The sequence below is a fragment of the Nerophis lumbriciformis genome, linkage group LG10 (assembly GCF_033978685.3).
Source record: "Nerophis lumbriciformis linkage group LG10, RoL_Nlum_v2.1, whole genome shotgun sequence".
NCBI lineage: Eukaryota > Metazoa > Chordata > Actinopteri > Syngnathiformes > Syngnathidae > Nerophis > Nerophis lumbriciformis.
The window spans coordinates 30,305,950-30,328,191 of NC_084557.2; the positions used below are offsets into that span (position 1 = coordinate 30,305,950).

At 42.1% G+C, this 22,242-nt stretch overlaps 1 protein-coding gene across 1 annotated transcript in view; it reads right to left on the reverse strand.

Annotated features, from left to right (window-relative positions):
• Positions 1 to 22,242, reverse strand: part of hydin (HYDIN axonemal central pair apparatus protein) — a 112,438-nt gene that overhangs the window by 84,624 nt on the left and 5,572 nt on the right. Inside the window, exons 3-21 of the mRNA XM_061969863.2 lie at positions 21,570 to 21,689; positions 20,548 to 20,682; positions 19,505 to 19,704; positions 19,219 to 19,343; positions 16,278 to 16,467; positions 15,633 to 15,738; positions 15,251 to 15,350; positions 10,821 to 10,939; positions 10,525 to 10,748; positions 10,286 to 10,353; positions 9,886 to 10,127; positions 9,646 to 9,746; positions 9,137 to 9,272; positions 6,357 to 6,521; positions 6,106 to 6,258; positions 5,254 to 5,492; positions 4,884 to 5,145; positions 1,143 to 1,286; positions 893 to 1,036 (exon numbers count right to left, since the gene is read on the reverse strand). Of these exons, the coding sequence (XP_061825847.2) occupies positions 893 to 1,036; positions 1,143 to 1,286; positions 4,884 to 5,145; positions 5,254 to 5,492; positions 6,106 to 6,258; positions 6,357 to 6,521; positions 9,137 to 9,272; positions 9,646 to 9,746; positions 9,886 to 10,127; positions 10,286 to 10,353; positions 10,525 to 10,748; positions 10,821 to 10,939; positions 15,251 to 15,350; positions 15,633 to 15,738; positions 16,278 to 16,467; positions 19,219 to 19,343; positions 19,505 to 19,704; positions 20,548 to 20,682; positions 21,570 to 21,689 (2,973 nt within the window). The remainder of the gene's footprint in view (positions 1 to 892; positions 1,037 to 1,142; positions 1,287 to 4,883; positions 5,146 to 5,253; positions 5,493 to 6,105; positions 6,259 to 6,356; positions 6,522 to 9,136; positions 9,273 to 9,645; positions 9,747 to 9,885; positions 10,128 to 10,285; positions 10,354 to 10,524; positions 10,749 to 10,820; positions 10,940 to 15,250; positions 15,351 to 15,632; positions 15,739 to 16,277; positions 16,468 to 19,218; positions 19,344 to 19,504; positions 19,705 to 20,547; positions 20,683 to 21,569; positions 21,690 to 22,242) is intronic.

Genomic DNA, 22,242 nt, shown 5'->3' on the forward strand with positions numbered 1-22,242 from the left:
GACTGGGATGAGAATCAGCACCTCCAAGTCCGAGTCCATGGTTCTCGCCCGGAAAAGGGTGGAGTGCCATCTCCGGGTTGGGGAGGAGACCCTGCCCCAAGTGGAGGAGGAGTCTTGTTCACGAGTGAGGGAAAAGTGGATCGTGAGATCGACAGGCGGATCGGTGCGGCATCTTCAGTAATGCGGACGCTGTATCGATCCGTTGTGGTGAAGAAGGAGCTGAGCCGGAAGGCAAAGCTCTCAATTTACCGGTCGATCTACGTTCCCATCCTCACCTATGGTCATGAGCTTTGGGTTATGACCGAAAGGACAAGATCACGGGGTACAGGCGGCCGAAATGAGTTTCCTCCGCCGGGTGGCGGGGCTCTCCCTTAGAGATAGGGTGAGAAGCTCTGCCATCCGGGGGGAGCTCAAAGTAAAGCCACTGCTCCTCCACATCGAGAGGAGCCAGATGAGGTGGTTCGGGCATCTGTACAGGATGCCACCCGAACGCCTCCCTCGGGAGGTGTTTAGGGCACGTCCAACCGGTAGGAGGCCACGGGGAAGACCCAGGACACGTTGGGAAGACTATGTCTCCCGGCTGGCCTGGGAACGCCTCGGGATCCCCCGGGAGGAGCTGGACGAAGTGGCTGGGGAGAGGAAAGTCTGGGCTTCCCTGCTTAAGCTGCTGCCCCCGCGACCCGACCTCGGATAAGCGGAAGAAGATGGATGGATGGATGGAAATATATGACAATCAATAGTTTTATCTCTAAACTATCACACATAAACATTGTTGATACAATTTGGGTAATTGAATCAAAAATATGGTAAGATGTTTGAAAATTAAAGAAATAACAAAACAGTCAGTTGCAATGAGAGTTGTTTCAATTAATCAGAACAGGTAAAGGGTTACCTTAGCGGTAGCAGTACTGTGGGCTCCCTGGGCCTCACACAGTGAGAAAGGAGTGGCAAGAAAGAGTTCCATGGATAGACATAAAGATGAAACATTCTTTAAAACCAGCTCCTCATATAGTGGCGTAAGACTCTCGCTTGGGTGCTATTGGTAAAAAAAAAATGCATAACCATATATCAGTGGCATCCAGGTTAGAAAGTGGTGGCAGAAAGTTGAAGAATGTAAAGTATATTATAATCCTTTCATCAACCTTTTCTATGTAGTAACTCAACTTCTGGGAGGACATCTTGAGCATAGGTGTCACAAAATGGCATGTCAAATCAACAGACATAATATGTTCCTTAAAGCCCTGGAGGCCTACAATGCCACAGCAGACAAGATACTCCCTCACAACCTAGTGGAGAAGAGATGGAGTAAAAACAATAAAATCAAGACAGCCTGGCATTTGGATTCATTTCAGCTTCTATCAGTTCTAAAGGGGTCATATTATGATTTTTTTTCTACATCTAATACACTTCCTTGTAGTCTACATCAGTGTTTTTCAACCTTTTTTGAGCCAAGGCACATTTTTTGCGTTGAAAAAATGCGGAGGCACACCACTAGCAGAAATCATTAAAAAACAAAACTCAGTTGACAGTAAAAAGTCATTGTCGCAATTGTTGGATATGACTTTAAAGCATAACCAAGCATGCATCAATATAGCTCTTGTCTCAAAGTAGGTGTACTGTCACCACCTGTCACATCACACCCTGACTTATTTAGACTTTTTTGCTCTTTTCCTGTGTGTAGTGTTTTACTTCTTGTCTTGCGCTCCTATTTTGGTGGCTTTTTCTCTTTTTTTGGTATTTTCCTGTAGCAGTTTCATGTCTTCCTTTGAGCAATATTTCCCGCATCTACTTTGTTTTTATCCTTCTTCGTGGGGACATTGTTGATTGTCATGTCATGTTCGGATGTACATTGTGGACGCCGTCTTTGCTCCACAGTAAGTCTTTGCTGTCGTCCAGCATTCTGTTTTTGTTTACTTTGTAGCCAGTTTAGTTTCAGTTTCGTTCCGCATAGCCTTCCCTAAACTTCAATGCCTTTTCTTAGGGGCACTCACCTTTTGTTTATTTTTTGTTTAAGCATTAGACACCTTTTTACCTTCACACTGCCTCCCGCTGTTTCCGACATCTACAAAGCAATTAGCTACCTGCTGCTACCTACTGATATGGAAGAGTATCACACGGTTACTCTGCCGAGCTCTAGACAACACCGACACTCAACAACAACACGTCATTTGCAGACTATAATTACTGGTTTGCAAAAAAAATGTTTTAGCCAAAATAGGTGAAATTAGATAATCTCCCACGGCACACCAGACTGTATCTCACGGCACACTAGTGTGCCGCGGCACAGTGGTTGAAAAACACTGGTCTACATAACATGTAATGGTGGTTCTATGGTCAAAATTGTGCATAGATTATGTTTTACAAACCTTTCTGACCGTCTCTTCAGGATGCACCAAAGGGTTGTATTGTATTTCGATACTTTTTGATACTTTTCTAAATGTCATGCCTGCCATGCAAGGCGCTAACCCCGACCCATTAGGAGCAAGGTTGAAGGTGTCTTGCCCAAGGACACAACGACCGTGACTAAGATGACGGAAGCTGGAATCGAACCCGGAATTCTCAAGTTGCTGGCACGGCCGCTTTACCGTCTGCGCTTCAGTGTTTATAGCTCCGCATACTTAATCTTTACTTTTAAAGCCAAATTGTGTCCATTCTCCCTCTTCTTTCTCCACACTGTTTCTGCTTGCAAGTGTTGACTAACATGCGCCACAGCTTGTATGCCAGCATTGTCACCGCAGCGCGCATCAGGTCGATGGAAAAAAAAAAAAACTGTATTTTTCAGAGGCAATATAGGACCTTTTTTAATTCATTAGTAATGTGGTACTTTGTTAGTACAACCCTAATGGGCAGTCTCATTTATGTGGCTCCACCTCGACAGCGTCTTCTCCCGTCCATCTTCAGCCATATGTGGTACACTTGAAACTCGACCACTATTTCAGTTTTGAGAACTTTTATTTTTTTCTCACGGTCATTTATTTGAGTGTCTTATTTTTAAAATATTATTATGATCGAAAATTGTTGTGGAGATTGAGAGCTTTAAATATTTGTTCGGTGAAAAAAAGTATTATTATTGTGCAATGGGAGGGCAGAAACAAAGTGTTAGTGCCGTGCGTGCGCTCCAGACTCCCCTGGTTGAGGGGCGCTTTTGCCTCCTCATTTAGATAAAAGTTAAAGTTAAAGTACCAATGATTGTCACACACAGTCTAGGTGTGGCGAAATTATTCTCTGCATTTGACCCATCACCCTTGATCACCCCCTGGGAGGTGAGGGGAGCTGTGGGCGGCAGCGGTGGCCGCGCCCGGGAATCATTTTTGGTGATTTAACCCCCAATTCCAACCCTTGATGCTGAGTGCCAAGCAGGGAGGTAATGGGTCCCATTTTTATAGTCTTTGGTATGACTCGGCCGGGGTTTGAACTCACAACCTACCGATATCAGGGCGGACACTCTAACCACTAGGCCACTGAGTAGATGAAGTATGAGTGAAGATAAAACAGTTTTATAACTATATCCGCAATGCCGCCACGATTTGATTTTAAATTATCGACACTTATGCGGATTCCAAATACACATCAACGGGTACTAATAGGTAAGAAAAGTTGGTTTTGCATAAAAGGGCCCCTTCAACATATGTGTAATTGCAGTGAAAAAGTAATACCATGCTGGACCTATGCCAACAATGTAGTGCTGCAGGTGGGAAGGCAAGTGCAATAGTCTAGGGCACAAAATGTTACAGTAGCAACACTTCCAAAGATGCCAAACATATATAGCAATAGTATAAGTGGTAGTGCAGTGGTTCTTAACCCTGTTGGAGGTACCGAACCCCACCAGTTTCATATGCGCATTCACCGAACCCTTCTTTAGTGAAAATAAAATGTTGTTTTTTTTCAAATTCAAGACAAAGTTATGTTTTTGGTAACACTTTAGTATGGGGAACATATTCTAAGTAACAAAGACTTAATTAAGAGTTATTTGGGCACTAGGGGAACATATTCTAAGTAACAAAGACTTAATTTAGAGTTATTTGGACACTAGGGGAACATATTCTATGTAATTAAGACTTAATTTAGAGTTATTTGGTTAGGGTTAGGGTCAGGGTTAGAGGGTTAGGGTTATAATAAGGCCATGCCGAATAAGGTATTAATAAGTACTTAATAATGACTAGTTAAGAGCCAATATGCTACTAATTTGCATGTTAATAAGCAACTAATTAATGGTGAATATGTTCCCCATACTAAAGTGTTACCATGCTTTTTTACTGGTGCATAAAATGAACCGTGCATGAACATCACCTTGTTCAAACAACAAAACCAACACAGTGCATAAACTCACAACAAATTACACTCCTGCAAACCAGTCAGCTGTTGCCGTATCTGTAATACGCCGATAGGGAGAAGTTTGTATTTACACGATGAGTCGGGTGTGTTTTGACCTTCCCCGAACCCCTGAGGCCGACTCACCGAACTCCTAGGGTTCGATCGAACCCAGGTTAAGAACCACTGTGGTAGTGGTTATGTTAAAAGAATGTTTTACTTCAGAATCGCAACAAACACCTTGACATTGTTGACTGTCGAGCTCCGTCTTTTGCTATGGCTTTTTTCCTCTCCTTCTACCAGTCAAGGGAGTAGAAAGGTATGATACATTTTTTTCTTATACTAAGATGTGCATTCTAAGTATGGAACTGTCCAAAGGAAGGTGCGATGCAACAAGCTACCTTCGAATGAGACACATAAAACAAGCCATTGCAGTTCCTGGGTTTGCACAAATACCTGTCTCTCTTCAGGTGCTGGCAACCCTCGCTACACAACTAACACACACAAGCCAGCATATAATAGATTCATAGTTTTGTAGAACTGCTCTTGTTTAGGGTTGCACTACTACCTACTTTGGGGGAATCTGAAGATCCTTCCAGTAACATGTCAACTGAGTCGCCTGGAAAGAGTTCCACACGTGTAGGGCTCATGCTGAATACTGGTTTATATTCGACTGACGGTGCCCAGGATCCATTGGCAACAGGATCCTTTTTTTTTGAAGCTGAGATGGAGGGCAGGAACGTCCGACCAGATGAGCATTCAGACTTCCAGTAAAGCCGATGTACTCTTTGACCCCAGTTGGTCAGCTTGAAACGGAATTTGCATGAACCATGGCTTAGGAAACAAATAGGACAACGAGGAGTTAAAGCAACATATCTGCAATATGCTTATTTTATTTGAATGATTAAAAGTTATAGGTAAATGTTCATGAATTCAATCTACCTGAAGTGTGTGCCAAGGTCGAGATTGGGGGATATGGGTTTGTCACTGACAATTGTGGTGCCAGTGCCTGTTGCAGAGAGAGCAACAATGTGTGTTTGACCGCCTTGGACAGAAATTTCAAGTTTTTCTTGGAACGAGAGTGTATCTTTCAGATGTGCTACAATTCTAAGATCCAGTTGGCCTTGTGGTGGCACTTCCCCTTTGTTGGGTTCAACACACCAACAGGACTTGCCCTGACTCTAAAAAAAACAAAAACACAATCTGTATTAATTTGACTACAAGAAAGTGTTTTTTCAAACTTGACATGATTCTTGCAGTTAGTTTCATGACTATGTACAATAATAACACCCAATATACATTTCCTCTTGCTATGAAATATTTTATGGCTAAGCCAGTAATCATAGTTTGCATTATTGCGCTCTGTAATCATAGTCATTTGAGCATAATTATTTCCTACAGTATGTAGTTTAATAGTAGCCAATTGATTGCCTATTTAATTTGCAATTCAGTGGTGGCATATATGCTAAATATCAAATTCAGGATTGAGTTGAAACGGTTGAATTGGTATTTGTAAAATAAAATCAAACTTACTATTGCAATCTACTCATTTTTCAAGATGTGTCACAATTTCATAATATTTCACTATCAAATTGGTTTATAATGCATGAGCTAGTCAAGTTACAAATATGTCAGTGTTGTATTACTGTCAGATTAGAATTGAGGCAGGAACACCAACTAGATATTTATCTCATGTTAAGAATCCAACTAGATATTTACCTCATGTATAAAGGACCTAGTAAAGTATTTTACATTTCTAGCTGTATTGAGAGATGAGTCTGATTTGCTACATACCATGCAGGCTGTAAAGCATGCTGGGATAGGTGACTGGTTAGATAGGGAAAATATTTTAACGATGTCTGTCAGAACAGGGATTTTGCCGAATTCCAGTTGTTGGCTTTGGATGTGAATTATCGGACCACACCCAATGCACAACAAGTCAACCTCCTGAAAGAGATTTGAATACACAGGCATTAGTAAATATCAAATATTAGGAGAAAACAATGACTGAAACTATAAAACACTTTAAATCAGCACATACTTACCAGCGGTGAGTGGATGCTGCCAAACAAAGCGATGTAAAGTGTGTGCTGTTGCTTTCCCATGTACTTTACTAGCATATACACAGGTAGGTCTGTTGAACTTTGAGGAGGAATCACTCCCCTTGATAAAGAACTCCCAAATACCATCGAAAGACTCTCGTCATATTCCTAAAAAACGGAAGACGGTAGCGTCATACTGCATTTTATTATTTAGTCAGTCATTGAGAAAACACGCTTAACCAAACATATCACACTATAAGGGGGATTCTGTCACAAGGGTGGAGGCAGCTATGGTGATGTGACCCCAAGATGCAGCAGACAGAGTAACAAGAATGATATGTAATATAAACAGAAACACACACTTACAAAAGGAGCAGAGAAAAGAACAAAAGAAGGTGAGTGCAGCTAAAAAGGGCACATTAACCAAAGTTAAATGTTTGTAAAAGACCACGTACACAAGATCATTCAGGTGCAACCCACTAGTGTGAATCAATGAATGTAATCGCTGTAAAACACCATAATAGTATTATTTTGAACAGTAGATGGCAATATTTTGCAGCACTATCAGCTTGAACAGATGTGATCATCACAACTGTATTCATTTTGCTCTCACATGTGTCAATGAGACAAATGTTTTGGCAGCGGCATCTTTCCTCCTCGGACTCGAAACATATTTTTACGCAGAGTCAAAGCATATCACAGCAGCAAAATTTTTCCATTTGCCTTGTTTGAGGGATTGTTTTATTTTAGTTATTTTCATTTTTACTGTTGTGACTACTAAAACAGATGACACTCCATCTCGCTAAAAAGCACCTTCATTTTTGCATTGCCAAATAAGTGTTTGTAATTGTGTATCTCACTGCATTGACTCACGGTGAAGTACCACTGATCAACCAGCTCATTCACAAAATATGAATGTTTTATTCATGAGGTACAGAGCTGCAGATACTCATACTACATAACATATTTTAATAGTAGAGGCAACTACATGATTGATACATCGCAATTCTTTATAACAACATGATAACATGCTATCAATACAGCTATTGCTACTGTAGGTGGACATTTCTATCATCCCCAACTATGTAGTACAGGGCTTTCAACTGAAATTAAAATATATCTAGTTAGAGCAAATTTCCACAAGCAAAGAGTACAGAACATAATCATTTCTAACTTGCATTATGATTGCGTGTGATATATATCGAAGTAGCATTGTAGCTGTATCAACATCTGCATTTAATCAACAACTGACTGTCAAGCTTAAGTTTGCCGGGCCACAATTTTTAACTGGTCTAGGTCAGGGGTCGGCAACCCAAAATGTTGAAAGAGCCATATTGGACCAAAAATACAAAAACAAATCTGTCTGGAGCTGCAAAAAATTAAAAGCCATATTACATACATATAGTGTGTCATGAGATATAAATTGAATTAAGAGGACTTAAAGAAAACTGAATGACCTCAAATATAGCTACAAATGAGGCATAATGATGCAATATGTACATATAGCTAGCCTAAATAGCATGTTAGCATCGATTAGCTTGCAGTCATGCAGTGACCAAATATGTCTGATTAGCACACCATACAAGTCAATAACATCAACAAAACTCACCTTTCATGCACAACCTGAAAAGTTTGGTGGACAAAATGAGACAGAAAAAGAAGTGGCATAAAACACATCCTAGAAAGTCGGAGAAAGTTATACATGTAAACAAACTACGGCGAGTTCAAGGACTGCCAAAATTAGTAGGACAAAACGGCGCTAGCCAAATACTCGAATCAGTGAAGCATGTTTAATACAAACAGTGTGCTTTGTAACAATTAGGGAGGTTTGTGTCATGTTTGTCCTCCTACAGAAACCATATTAAAACAAAAAATAGACTTGTTTCCCCTCATCTTTTTCCATTTTTCATACATTTTTGAAAAAGCTACAGAGAGCCACTAGGGCGGCGCTAAGGAGCCGCATGCGGCTCTAGAGTTGGGGTTGCCGACCCCTGGTCTAGGTGAACATTCATTAGCAGTTAATACATTGGTGAGGATTTGGGAGGATTCTTCATATTGGGGTCTCAGACTGCTTATTTTTTGTGACTTTAGTACAAACTTGAATGGGGATTTCTATTCTTGCTTTGTCTTATAGTGGCATTTCACATTGTCACTTTTTATGAGTGTCACTTGTTACTGAGATATGATGCAGGCAAGTTTTGTGCTTCCAGAGGTCAAAATAAACCCAAATGAGTCTGACCATTCTGAATATAAAGCTCTCTTGTCCTTGTCCACTTTAGACAGCACCATGTGTATTTATTTGAATGTTGTCTCCGACTAACTTGTCTCTCTGTCCCCTTTCTTTCTTCATATTTCTCACCAGTGTGTCTCTTTTTTTTCCTGTCACTTGTTCTTCAGTGTGTCATTTGTTTCGCTTCTCTGCTGCTCTTTGACCTGTCTCTGCATATTTATTAGCCACGGGATTGCAGCGTTTGGATTGGCTGAGTAATATCATGTGGGATAGCTTACAGTAACTTGCATGCAGTGTTTTTCCTGATCTGATCACAACAAGTGCCGCAAAGTTTATAATAGCTTTGCCAGTCAAAATCAAAACCTAAAATACTTCAATCATTTCTACACTATACATAATGTCCAGAACAGTTTAGACTCAGACCGTGGTCCGCCAGTTAGAAACCCCTGGTCTACTGAGTTGAGATCAGGCCACTGACTTGGCTATTGACCGTTCCATTTATTTGCCCCAAAAGTGATAGGGCAGCTCTTCACTGGGTATTGAACTTATTTACCTGCTCCAACATTCCATAGCAGACAGGAAGAGAACCAGGGTTTGTCAGGCGTGCTTTGTTTTCATAAGGGTGATTGATGAAACACTTCTGAAAGTCCAATAATGGTGTTTCCACTATTATATCAGGAACAATACACCTGTGTTAGCGGGGAAAGGAAATTCATCACCAGTAATTGCACTTTATAACTTCTACATGTAACTGCCAATAGACATTCCCATTGTTTTATATTTAGTAAGGATGGTAAAATATTATAATTGTACTGTATAAAATTAATTGTATTACAGCTCATGGAGACAAATACATTTACAAAAGACATATGTAACTCTCAAAATAATACAATAATAAGTCAGTAGAATTTACAGAATGTGGAAGATACAAGCTAATACTACATCTTCAGTTACCCCCTACCATTCTCGTCAACATTAATAAAACATTCAAGCCCAAAATTAATGTATGTAAACTTCTGACTAGAACTGGATGTGAACTTGTCTTTCATTAGGGTGTCTGACCTCGCAATAATGGGCAGAGCCATGACTTCTTTTCCAACATTCTCAATGTCTACCGCTAGAGCCACCCTGTACTGTTTGACTGTGTTGGAGCACAATGTCACCTGTAGAGACAATGCAAAAACGAAAACATGCAGCATAAATAAAGTATTATATAAGTGTATTGTATATGTATTCATTAAGTTATTGCAAACATCGTTTTTTTCCAAAGGAAATATTAAGAGGACATTGCTGGAATGGTACCTTGATGCTGACATCTGACATGGCACGCACAGTACCGGACGTAGGAATGACGGTGAATTCAACAGGCCTTGCGCTGGGGTCGTTATCAGAAGTGCATTGCCAATTGTTCCTGCACAGCTCGCACACCTGTTGGTCACTCGTCACACTGGTGGATCCCACCCCATCTCCCAAAATACGCAGGGAAAAGGTCATAGGAACAAATGATTTGTTGATGAGCGAACACGTTTCTGTTTGGGGGAAACCTGCACAAAAGTACAAAAACAACAACTTCAACACCAGATATCAAACAATATAGAACATAATAAGCTCACTAGAGTGGATAATTTCTTGTTGTGTTAAACCTCATGTTTATGAAATAACTGTAGAACGGTGTAGCATATGGAAAATAAAAGATACTGACCAAATGATACCTCTCCAAAATTCAGCTTTGAAACATTGAAGTGGAATGTGGGCCCAATGACACAACCCCTGAAACAGAAAAGAGAAACCGTTAGTTGGTCTAAAATTGAAATATTGTCAAGAGAACTTTTCTTACGGTTAGGGTTTAGGTTATCGTGATAATAATATAGTTTTAACCGACTGTCATTAACAGTCGGTTGTGCTATATTGTGATCTGTACTACATACACTCCAACTTCACCTGAAAGTCATTGTGAGTGGTTGAGGCTGTCCTTTAACACTGAGCAGTAAGTCCTCAGCGAAAGCTCCCAAGATGTTACAATGGAAGGTGACTTTTACAATCTGACAAGCCCCGGAAGAAACAACACCTTCCTTGGGAGTAAATGAGAAAAACTGACCAAAAGTAGAGTTGGGACTTAATAGCGTAAAAGGTGCCTCAATCAGCCCATTGTTGAGAAGTTGCACCTGCAGGAAACAAGATTATAATTTATCACGCAATTTGGTTACATCATGAGCGTGTCCTGATAAATTAATTACCTCATAAGACACCGTTTGACCTATGAATATGGTTTTCATATCCATTAGGTTACAGTTAATCTGCACTTCAGGTCCCAAACCCTCACCCTTGATTGTCAGGGGGACATGAGATGTTTGGCCTAAAGGAAGAAAGACAATCATATTGTAAGCAGGAATGTACAGCACACAGGGTCAGAAGAACAAAACCGTAAAAGTTGTACTGTAAAAAAGTATAGTCAAGCGATTACAAGCACTAACTGATCATTTTCCATTATAATATGTACTTTTAATTACCCCGTATTTTTCGGAGTATAAGTCGCACCGGAGTATAAGTCGCACCTGCCGAAAATGCATAATAAAAAAGGAAAAAAACATGTAAATCGCACTGGAGCTCGGCCAAACTATAAAAAAAACTGCGACTTATAGTCCGAAAAATACGGTATATACAAGCAGGAGACAAGTGATTTAGTTGTAAAGCGTCATATGCAAAATGTTTTGTGTTTAAATATTCTAAAATCATCAGATGGACTTTCTATCTCATTTATTTGGCACTTAATTGATGGAACTACCCTTACTGCTTCTGCAACAAGCAACATAATCTTGCCCAATAAAATTGGAATAAAATTATTTAGGTAGACTGCATTTGTAATTTTAGCAAGTTTTAAAGATACAATGGAAAAATAAAACCCAGCCCCTCAAATTAAGTTAAGTTTACATAAAACTGTACTATATGATGTTATATACATGTAAAACGCAAATTGGATTAAATCTTAAACATTATAAACTGAATTTATACAAATAGCATAAGATCACACAGGAAATATATAAAATGTACACGGCCTACAGGTACATTATATCATTATATGTAATCTGTAAACAATTATAAAATAAAAGCACTTATAATAGTATTCCATAAAATGCTATTATTTTATTGTTGAATTGGTTTGAATTATGCAGTAACAGTCAGTATTAGTCTCATTAGTGTAACGACTTGGTCGCATAGTGATGCGGGTGTGGTTCTCCCAAGGATGCAGACGGCTTCAGACACAGCTTGCAGGTAGGAAAATGATTTATTTTAAATATAAATCATATGATGGATAAACAAAAAACATGCATGTAGCACAAAAGGCAAAACAAAAGGACTAGCGTGGGAGCTAGCAGGAAAAAATAGCATAGCGTGAAAAGCTAGCAGAATCAAAGTAGTCGTTAACAGTTGTATGGGAACAAACTACGAAGCCAGACAGAGTGAGGCCAGAGCAAAGACTAAATAGCCCTCTGATTAGTGCCCGGGCAACAGGTGCGCGTCCCGAACACTAACCAGAGACAGGTGAAAGTAATCAGCTGACATGGCAACTGAACACAAACAAAATCAAATGTGCTGAAAACATATGTGACGAGAAACATAAACAAACTATGATCCGTGCAGCGGATCGTAACAGTACCCCCCCCTTAAAGGACAGATTCCAGATGTCCCTTGACACTAAATAAAACTAGAACCCAAAAAACAAGAAATAGTTTGAGAGTCAAGGGAGGGTGGAGGGAGGATTTGGTGGTGGGTCGCCAGGCCACGTGTCCCCGAATCCACCGGGGAAGAGTCAGGTGGCGGCGGCGAGTGGAACGCCGCTGCCGCAGGCGAGGCGGGCGACCACGGAAAGGCCACATTCGTGGCTGCCGAGAAGGTGGGCGTGAGTGGCGCCAGAAGTTCAGCAGCCGGAGAGTTCTACGACTACGTCTCGGGTGTCGCTGCTGTTTGCGCCACTGGCGTCCATAAACAAACCTCCGAGAGCGCCGCTTGCGCAGCCAGACCACTCGAGGTCGCTGAGACGAAGACGAGGAGAGAGCAGACGTCGCCGTGGAAACAGGAGGAGCCGACGTCGCCGTGGAAGCAGGAGGAGCCGACGTCTCCGTGGAAGCAGGAGGAGCCGACGTCGCCGTGGAAGCAGGAGGAGCCGACGTCGCCGTGGAAGCAGGAGGAGCCGACGTCGCCGTGGAGGCAGGAGGAGCCGACGTCGCCGTGGAGGCAGGAGGAGCCGTCGTCGCCGTGGAGGCAGGAGGAGACGTCGTCGCCGTGGAGGCAGGAGGAGACGTCGTCGCCGTGGAGGCAGGAGGAGACGTCGTCGCCGTGGAGGCAGGTGCAGGTTCTGGTACCAGACGTGGAGCAGGTGCAGGTTCTGGTACCAGCCGTGGAGCCGGCGCTGGTGTGGGTACCAGCCGTGGAGCCGGCGCTGGTGTGGGTACCAGCCGTGGAGCCGGCGCTGGTGTGGGTACCAGCCGTGGAGCCGGCGCTGGTGTGGGAACCAGCCTTGGAGCCGGCGCTGGTGTGGGAACCAGCCTTGGAGCCGGCGCTGGTGTGGGAACCAGCCTTGGAGCCGGCGCTGGTGTGGGAAACAGCCTTGGAGCCGGCGCTGGTGTGGGTACCAGCCGTGGAGCCGGCGCTGGTGTGGGTACCAGCCGTGGAGCCGGCGCTGGTGTGGGTACCAGCCGTGGAGCCGGCGCTGGTGTGGGAACCAGCCTTGGAGCCGGGACAGGGGTTGGTCTTGGAGTCGGTGCTGGTGTGAGAACCAGCCTTGGAGCCGGCGCTGGTGTGAGAACCAGCCTTGGAGCCGGCGCTGGTGTGAGAACCAGCCTTGGAGCCGGCGCTGGTGTGAGAACCAGCCTTGGAACTTGGCATGGTGGAGCTTGGCGTGGTGGAGGTACTGGAGACGAAGCTTGGTGTGTCAGCCGAGGTGCAGGAACAGGTGCTAGCCGAGGTGCAGCTGGAGGTGGCCTAGCTGGCGGTTGTGACTTAGCAGGACAAAGGACTGGTGGAGGTGGCCCTGCAGGAGGTTGCCGTTTAGCACGCCGAAAGACTGGTGGCGGTGGCCTTGCAGGAAGTTGCGGTTTAGCACGCCGAAAGACTGGTGGCGGTGGCCTTGCAGGAGGTTGCGGTTTAGCACGCCGAAAGACTGGTGGCGGTGGCCGTGCAGGGGGTTGCGGCTTAGCACGCCGAAAAACTGGTGGCGGTGGCCGTGCAGGAGGTTGCGGCTTAGCACGCCGAAAAACTGGTGGCGGTGGCCGTGCAGGTGGTTGCGGCTTAGTACGCCGAAGTTGTGCCACCGCACTAGCACAGTTCCCAGTACTAGCCCCCCCCTCAAGACGCGGATACCAGACGCGCTCTTTGCGGTTTGGAACCGTCTTCAAGGGTGGGTGGGGGGAGGTATGGAGGGGGGTATACTCTTCTTTAAATTGTCCAAATTTACTATTATTACTCCTCACTTGAGATTGGGTGGGAGCACAGGGGGAAAAAATATGTGCAGTGGGCGGAGCAATAGTCACTGGGGGCGGAAACAAAGTCACTGGAGGTGGAGTTTGAAAATCAGAATGTGACTGACTAGATTTACACTTAGCAAAAATGTCCTGATAATGTTTTATCTTAGAATGAAAATCATTTGGTATTGGCTGACAGAAAGAATTAGAAGAGGGAAAAAAAAAAATCTTGTTCAATGATGTCATCAGAAGTGGGCGGAGTTACCTCTTCGGGAGGCGCCAATGAAATGACATCACTGTTGCAACTGTCCATGTGACTGACAGCCCAATCGGAGAAGTGTTTGGCGAAGTGGTCGATTGGGTTGCCAAACGTCTGAGGAGGGGAAGTTTGAGCTGCATGTAGCTTGCTTCGGTCCGAGGGAGGAGTTTGCAGGAGCGGCGCGTCTTGGCGGCGAGGGAAAGACCTCCTGGCCGGCTTCCGTCTTTGACGGCGCGCACGGTACTGCGGTGTAGCGGCGATGTCTTCCGACCAGAGGGAATCGATGGGGATAAGAGAGCCTCCAGGTCCCCACATGAGATTCGACCTCTCCTCCGTCGAATAGCGAAGCGTCTCGGCTTCCATCGCTCGCAACACCATGAGCGTACCTTCGTCCAACTCCTCGTTAGCCAGTGCGGGAGAATTGTTTTCTGCTGGCTTCGTACTGAAACGACGTGGTCGCATAGTGATGCGGGTGTGGTTCTCCCAAGGATGCAGACGGCTTCGGACACAGCTTGCAGGTAGGAAAATGATTTATTTTAAATATAAATCATATGATGGATAAACAAAAAACATGCATGTAGCACAAAAGGCAAAACAAAAGGACTAGCGTGGGAGCTAGCAGGAAAAAATAGCATAGCGTGAAAAGCTAGCAGAATCAAAGTAGTCGTTAACAGTTGTATGGGAACAAACTACGAAGCCAGACAGAGTGAGGCCAGAGCAAAGACTAAATAGCCCTCTGATTAGTGCCCGGGCAACAGGTGCGCGTCCCGAACACTAACCAGAGGCAGGTGAAAGTAATCAGCTGACATGGCAACTGAACACAAACCAAATCAAATGTGCTGAAAACATATGTGACGAGAAACATAAACAAACTATGATCCGTGCAGCGGATCGTAACAATTAGGTTATGTTCAGTCTCTAGCACATTTTCCAGCCAAACACTAACCTGTGACATCACAATATATAGTTTGTTGATATATTTTGGCTTCCTCGGGCTTGAAGACAACGCTGAAACGCGATGTGGTGTTTGGCCATATTTCTCCCACCTAAGCCATGTTGACAAAAAAATGTAGGTAAATGTAAAACAGGCATACATATGTACTTACAGTATTGTAATACACATTTTCAGTGCTAGGAAAGAGGCCTAGAGCATTTTTGGAAAGGTTAGGCTGGAAGCTAAGGTTGTGCATATTCATTTAGAATACAACTGATTATCTTAGCAATTAGTCACAATGTCTTTATAAAGAAAATCTGAGGCTCAAAAATGTAGGAAGGTGGTAAGTAGATAGGTTAATTAACAGATACAAAGCTGGAAGGCAAACACACACCGCTGGTTCCACTGTTATGCACCCTTGTGAGAGAGAGAGTAGGGATGGGAGAGGCCGATGTATGCCTGGGGAATCAGACCGGCACTGAACAAGCACTGAGCTATCCCTAGAGATAGCAGAAAGGGAAGGCAAAAACAAAGAGTTAGTTCAGCAATTATTAGAGGCAGTTCGTAGAACAAAGTGTTGCCAATCAAAAATGTAAGCTATTAATAACAATACTGTGAAATCTGCTTCCTGGATAGAGATTTTAGCATTATTTTAGTACAGTAGGGACGGGATTCATTTGGCACCATTGGTATGTGGATCTCGCGTGAGAGGAAGGGGGTCTGGGGGGAATTGTTTTGCAATGGAGTCTGCTGAAAATGATGGAAAACACCACTCTTCATAGCAACTGACACTGTGGTCAAAGTTGGAATTGCCACAAAAAGCATTTTAAGGTATTCAACACTCTACAGCCATCTGGCGGCGAAAGTGGACAGTGCACGCCCCAAATTTGTCACGTTCATGTGTCAGGTAAACAACAACGAATGGAGCCGTATGAATCTCCTTCCTATTGTATGTGATTTGTCTTCAAGTCATTAAATACTTTATAAATATTACACAGAGAAATACAACAAATCGAATGATATTTGAGTCACAACGTACATGTTCTCTTCTTGTTGACTTGCCCATGTCGTCCACCGGTATTTAAGAGTGATATCACTAGTATTGGTGAGGCACACGGTGTGTGTGTTTGACAAGGACATATATGTCTTTTCCAAATGAAGGTATTCAGGGATAAGATGGAGGGACAACTCCTCACAGGAACCGTGCAGGGTTATATGCACATCTTCACCTGTGGAAAGGAATAGACGGTGAGGGTATAAAATACATAAAAGTCAAATAAATTCATGTCCAAGAGATCAGTAAATCTACTATAGAAAGTTTAGGTAAATCTACCGAAAGAGTAGACTAAGGCTAGAATGTACAGTGCATGAACTAATGCCTGATTTAAATGTATGTGTTATAGCCAATGTTTCTGACTATTCATATTTACATGCAAGTGACATAAATATATCTTTATGATTAGCCGAAAGTACCCTTTCTTGAGTACTTGTCTTGTACTGTTCTCTACTTCCATTCAATGTTACATAAACATATCAACCAAGAGTCCCACAAGCCAGCCAAGCTCAGTAGCTTCAGATTGAAGGCCCACTTAACCTCTCGTTTCCACAATCGAGTTCACGGGTTACCACCAGGACTGGCACAAACCACTTTGCAACGACTCTGATTAGCAACCTCACTCATGCAAGCACGAAACAAAGCCCAGTGGGACTAAATAACAGGAGTGTGAGTTGGGCCTTGATGAAGTTGTCTCTGCCATACATTTACAGCACATTCTCATTATACGCTGGAGTCTGCCAGGACTTTTTGGCATCTCCCCCGTCATCTAATCCAATTTATCACGAGGTTGTGATCAGTTGACATTTTAGGTCCTTTCTTTACCCGCGCGTCCAAGACATCTCTGACTACAGATGCGACCAGTTGAATTTTGCTTCAATTTTGACTTGAAGCGTGAGTTAAGAATACGTGAATAATGCAGTACCGACCTAATAGGTCAGAGAGAGAAAAAATGTATAGAGTATTATCTTCTCACAGGTGGTATCTGGTAGTTGTTTGAGCACACTGCAGCTCGTCCTGGGTAGTCCCACTCCTCAATGCTTCAAAGCAAGATTCTCACAGGAATGTGGCAAAATCACAGTGGTACGTACTGTATACAACTACAAAGTCGATCATAGGCCTGCGGACTGATTAAGATATACTGGTGTTCGGAGCATTTATGGGAATCCTTATATATGAACATGGTGTCTGTTAAAGGCAAACTGTGGTTAGCAAATAACTCCCCATTACGTCCCTCAAGTTTAAACTCTCGTTGACAACATGGTTATTGAAATCTCCCAGCAGAACAACAACAGGAATGCCGTTCAGCACCCTCCTGAGGGACTCCAAGAACGCCAGATATACTATATATTTGTTGCATACGCACAAATGACACTCTAGACCAGGGGTGTCAAACTCAAATACAGAGTGGGCCAAAATTTAAAACTGAACAAAGCCGCGGGCCAAGGTTGAACAAATTAACCTTTTAATAGGGACCCAAACAAGTTTTGCATTGAATATTGAACAAGCAAGGCTTATATAACTTCATAGTGACATGCAAAATCGAGTTTCAAATGATAATAATAATTAAAAAATATCAATGGCATATCAAATACAATTTAAATAAAAATGTAATGCCTCTTTTCTTTTTGCAGCCTTCTGTGGTAAATATCAACATTAACTTTTTCCACAGGCTAATAAATTTGAAAATAAAATAACAATGAATAAACCAACCATTCAGGACTTTAAACTGCTCAGTTTGCAATACACTGATCTAATCTGATGTGCCCAAGCCAGATACCTGGCATCTTTTCTTGGATGCTAGTTCATTAATGTCGGGGCTCAGGCTTTGAGCTGAGGCAACCTTTATTATCGAACGAAGGTGTTCATCAGTCATTATATCTCGTAGTCTTGGGGGCGTGCCTTAAAGACACTGCATTTAACGTCCTCTACAAGCTGTCGTCACATTCGCTTTTCATCCATTCTAACAACGTGCCGGCCCAGTCACAAGATATGTGCGGCTTCTGTACGCACACACGAGTGAATGCCACGCATACTTCACAGTGGCGTATATTTCTAACAGTATTAAAGTTGTTTATACGGCCACCCTCAGTGTAACCTGTATCGCTATTGATCAAATATGCACACTTGTGTGTGCGTGCAGAAGCCACACATATTATGTGACTGGGCCAGCACTCGTTGGACTGGATGAAAAGCGGACGTGACAATTTTCAGGAGGGGCACTGAAATTTGGGAGTCTCCCGGGAGGGCTGGCAAGTATGAGAATTAGCGGTGAATGCGGTGTTACCGCGGCATTGCCGCTGTATATAATCGGCGGGCCAGCTCTAGTGTTAATTTGATATCGCCTCAAGGGCCAAGTGAAATTACACGGCGGGCCATATTTGGCCCGTGGGCCAGAGTTTGACACCCATACTCTAGACCTTTAACCTGACCTGAAGGAGTAGAAAATTTACTTTCTCATCCACCCAGAATGACTATACAATATACAGCACAGTACTTATAGGCATCACCCCCTTTTAATTGGCCCACACTAGTATGTCTTTCAACAGCAGCAACTCCAGAGGGGAACAGTCTATTCCATTTTGATGAGAACCAGACAAGTTGTGTCACACAAGTCGATAAAATTTTTGGTTCATCACTCATAAAACCAAAAGTAAAGGAAAGACAGCCAGGTCGAATGGTCTATGTCTGTCTGTGCTGATGTTTGTCATGTTAGAACAATTCACAGAGTGCAGTTTTCTACCTCTTCTAACAGCTACTGCGTATGAAGGATCGGGTGAAAGGAGCTAAAAGGCTGAAGCGTGTATCTAAACCTAAATGGATCCAGAGGCTCGGGTACCTTATGGTCTATGTGCCCGGGAAAGAGAAGGAGCCTTGAGTAGTACCCAGAGTTGTCCTTGTTTTCACAGAAACAAATGTATTTTACCAGTGTCATATAGCAGCAGCAGATCCTGACGGTGGTCCCCTATGGTCATCGGATTAAAAGCCACAGTGACTTGCATGCCCTCGCCAATGTCAAGAGTTCCGGAGGAGGGAGTTACTGAAAAAGGACTGCAAGAAAATGACCATAAGAGCAAATAGGGACTAACTTTGTGTCAAATACACCGTAGATGTTGACTAATTGAGACTATTGTCAAAGCTTATTAATGTGTATATCTACAATTATTTAGTGAATGAGTGATTGGTAATTTGAGTGAAGTATTTGTATTCACCTCTGAGTATGTAGCTTGAAGATGCCTATTCGGTTTCCTAGGTTGCGTACAAGCTGAGTCTTCTGTGTGGAGGCTTTTACAAAGCACACTGGTAAATGCAACTCATTGCGAAAGTTCAGACTGGCTCTTGGTCCAATGGCACGGATGGGCACCTCAAACTGCTCCCTTTCAGTCACAAAGACCAGTTTATGGTGGTAGTCCTTATTAAGAAATTTAGAAAATATAAACAAACATGAGTGGAAAAAACATTAATGCCAGTTTTTAACTTTGGTCACTTGTTTGTTAAATAAACATGATCAAGTGACTTGATTTCTGGCCTAGTGTCAACAGCTATTTTTGTTCTCGGAGCAATGAATAGATCCCAACTCGACTTATTTAGATTGTCTTATAATACGTTTATTTATACGTTCATATGCTTATTAAACTATCTTCTGAGCAGACTTTATCAGTTCATGCTTAAATATGGACATGTCCCCAATATTAGAGGATATATATGGGATCCTGCACCATGCTCTCAGACTAGAGCTGTCCTTTCTAAATATGTGCATGAAATGAATGCGCTTGCTCAGGTTAGAGACAATCTGAACAGTCCAGTTGCGACCGACTCAATGCTCTGAGAATATCATGAATTGGATAATATTGACAATATTCACAGGCATATCCCTTGTATGCAATCACGCTCCACGCAGTGGATTAAGAGTTTAGTGTTCTACACTGATTCATTAGAACAATAGTTAGTCAGATTTAAAAAATAATCAGTGATGTTGTCTCCTTCTATTTGATATAAAGTTAATTTTAGTGTGGTGGTGGTTGTTGCTTTTATTAGCAAAAATATATTTCCTGCATTAAACTTGCTGTGGTTCCAACACAGTCTTGTTGACAAACCACATCAAAAGTAGCAAACCACATTACATCAAACGTCTCACTAACGGCGTACATAAAAGTAATTATTTAGATTACTCCTGACTAGTAAAAGTAACAGCGTTATCATATAATGCCATTATTCAGAAGACTGATAGTGAGTGAAAGTAAAGGTTCAAGACCTTGTTTTCCAGTGGAGTGAAGCACACCGTAAAAGTCACACACAGTCCTGCTGCAACTTTACTCCTTGCCTCCTTCGGACCTTCAACACAGAAATAAGGTGACCCCTGATGCTCCAGCTTCACATTGCGTGACACCTTTACAGGAAACAAACAGCCAACATTATAAAAAAAAGTTTGTGAAACCAAAATGATATCAAACTTAACAGTTGGGTATGTTTAAGCTTTATTTTTACAAGATCACTTCCCGCTTTAGTTATTGGATTGAGTCCAATCTTTTAATAGGTTATATAACAGGGTTTCTACAGGTATCAACAAATCAAATGTTATGCTTTTTAATGCCATTTTTAATGCCACTTAAAGACAGTTTAATGCCCATGTCCTACCGCATATGTTTACAATTATGTGTATGCACACAATTGTAAGCATTTGACAATAATAATCTCGAAAAGTTGAAAAGTTAGATCATGAGGTGTCTGCGTTACGAGAATTGCTAATTGTTAGCCAAGTTAGCGCATGTGTGTTGAACTGGAGACTGCAACAAAGGTGTTGTGTGTGAAACAAGCTCAGCTTCCTTATTAACATGACATGGTGTCACAGTTATATACTACACGCCTAGTGACAAAATAATGGCAGAGTCATTTGATTTTGCTGTCTCGCAATGCTTTTAATGTTTTTGGACTTTACCAGTTTGAAAGTCAGAGCCAAAGAAAAGAAACACACAAATAGACGTTAAGTTCATTTTCATGTATCTTTTAATTTACTGACATATTGACTCAGTCCTACGATTGTGTTATGTGTTTAATGCCTCTGGACATTGTATTTAATGCTTTTTAATGCCATTTCGGGTGTTAATTTTGAGAAAATACATTTAATGACTTTTAATGCTTATTAATGCCCCGCAAAAACCCTGTATAAAATATGTGATCTTAATTTCTGACACACAACTCTGATCACCTATGATGACACACAACGTTTATCACTTTCAACATGTTCTTAGGGTTTTCGATCCATCAAGTCTGTACCTTGTCATTGTTAAACAGCTGCAACTGCAACTTGTAAGACTGTGCAGCCATGAAGTTCTGGAAAACCAACTCAGGTGGGAAGGGCTGAAAAAGTGTCTGATCCACATCCACCAAGGGCAGCTGCAAACCCAAATTTAATTCAAAGATTTTACTTGAAAATAATGGAGACACATTAACAATACACTTTCTTCACATTAAATTGTAAATGTACGAAGTTAATATTTGACAAATTCTACAATGTTACACTTTCATCACACTTGTGCATGGTGTGGTTTACATCATCCAACTCCATTAGGACTAGAATTCTACACACCCAATACAGGCCCAGATACTGTAATTGTGATGATCATTTTCTAATAGACATGTCAGTATATACAATAGCTGTTATGAATAACCGCCAAATGCACTGGTACTCAAATTTGATACAAAAAAAATCTAGAAATGGTGTGTGTGCAAACAAAGAAAATAAAGCACCACATAAAAATTATTCATGTTGTTCTAAATATTTATGTATTACATGTTCAAAGTTGTGTAAGCTCTTATCAAAAATGGTGCAAGAGTAATATTGTTTTACACAGATTGTTGTAACAATCACTAATATGGAGGTGTATAAAACTAAATGATACAACCTGTTGAGCAAGTATAATGAGACAGTTGATTTATAGTAAAGTTA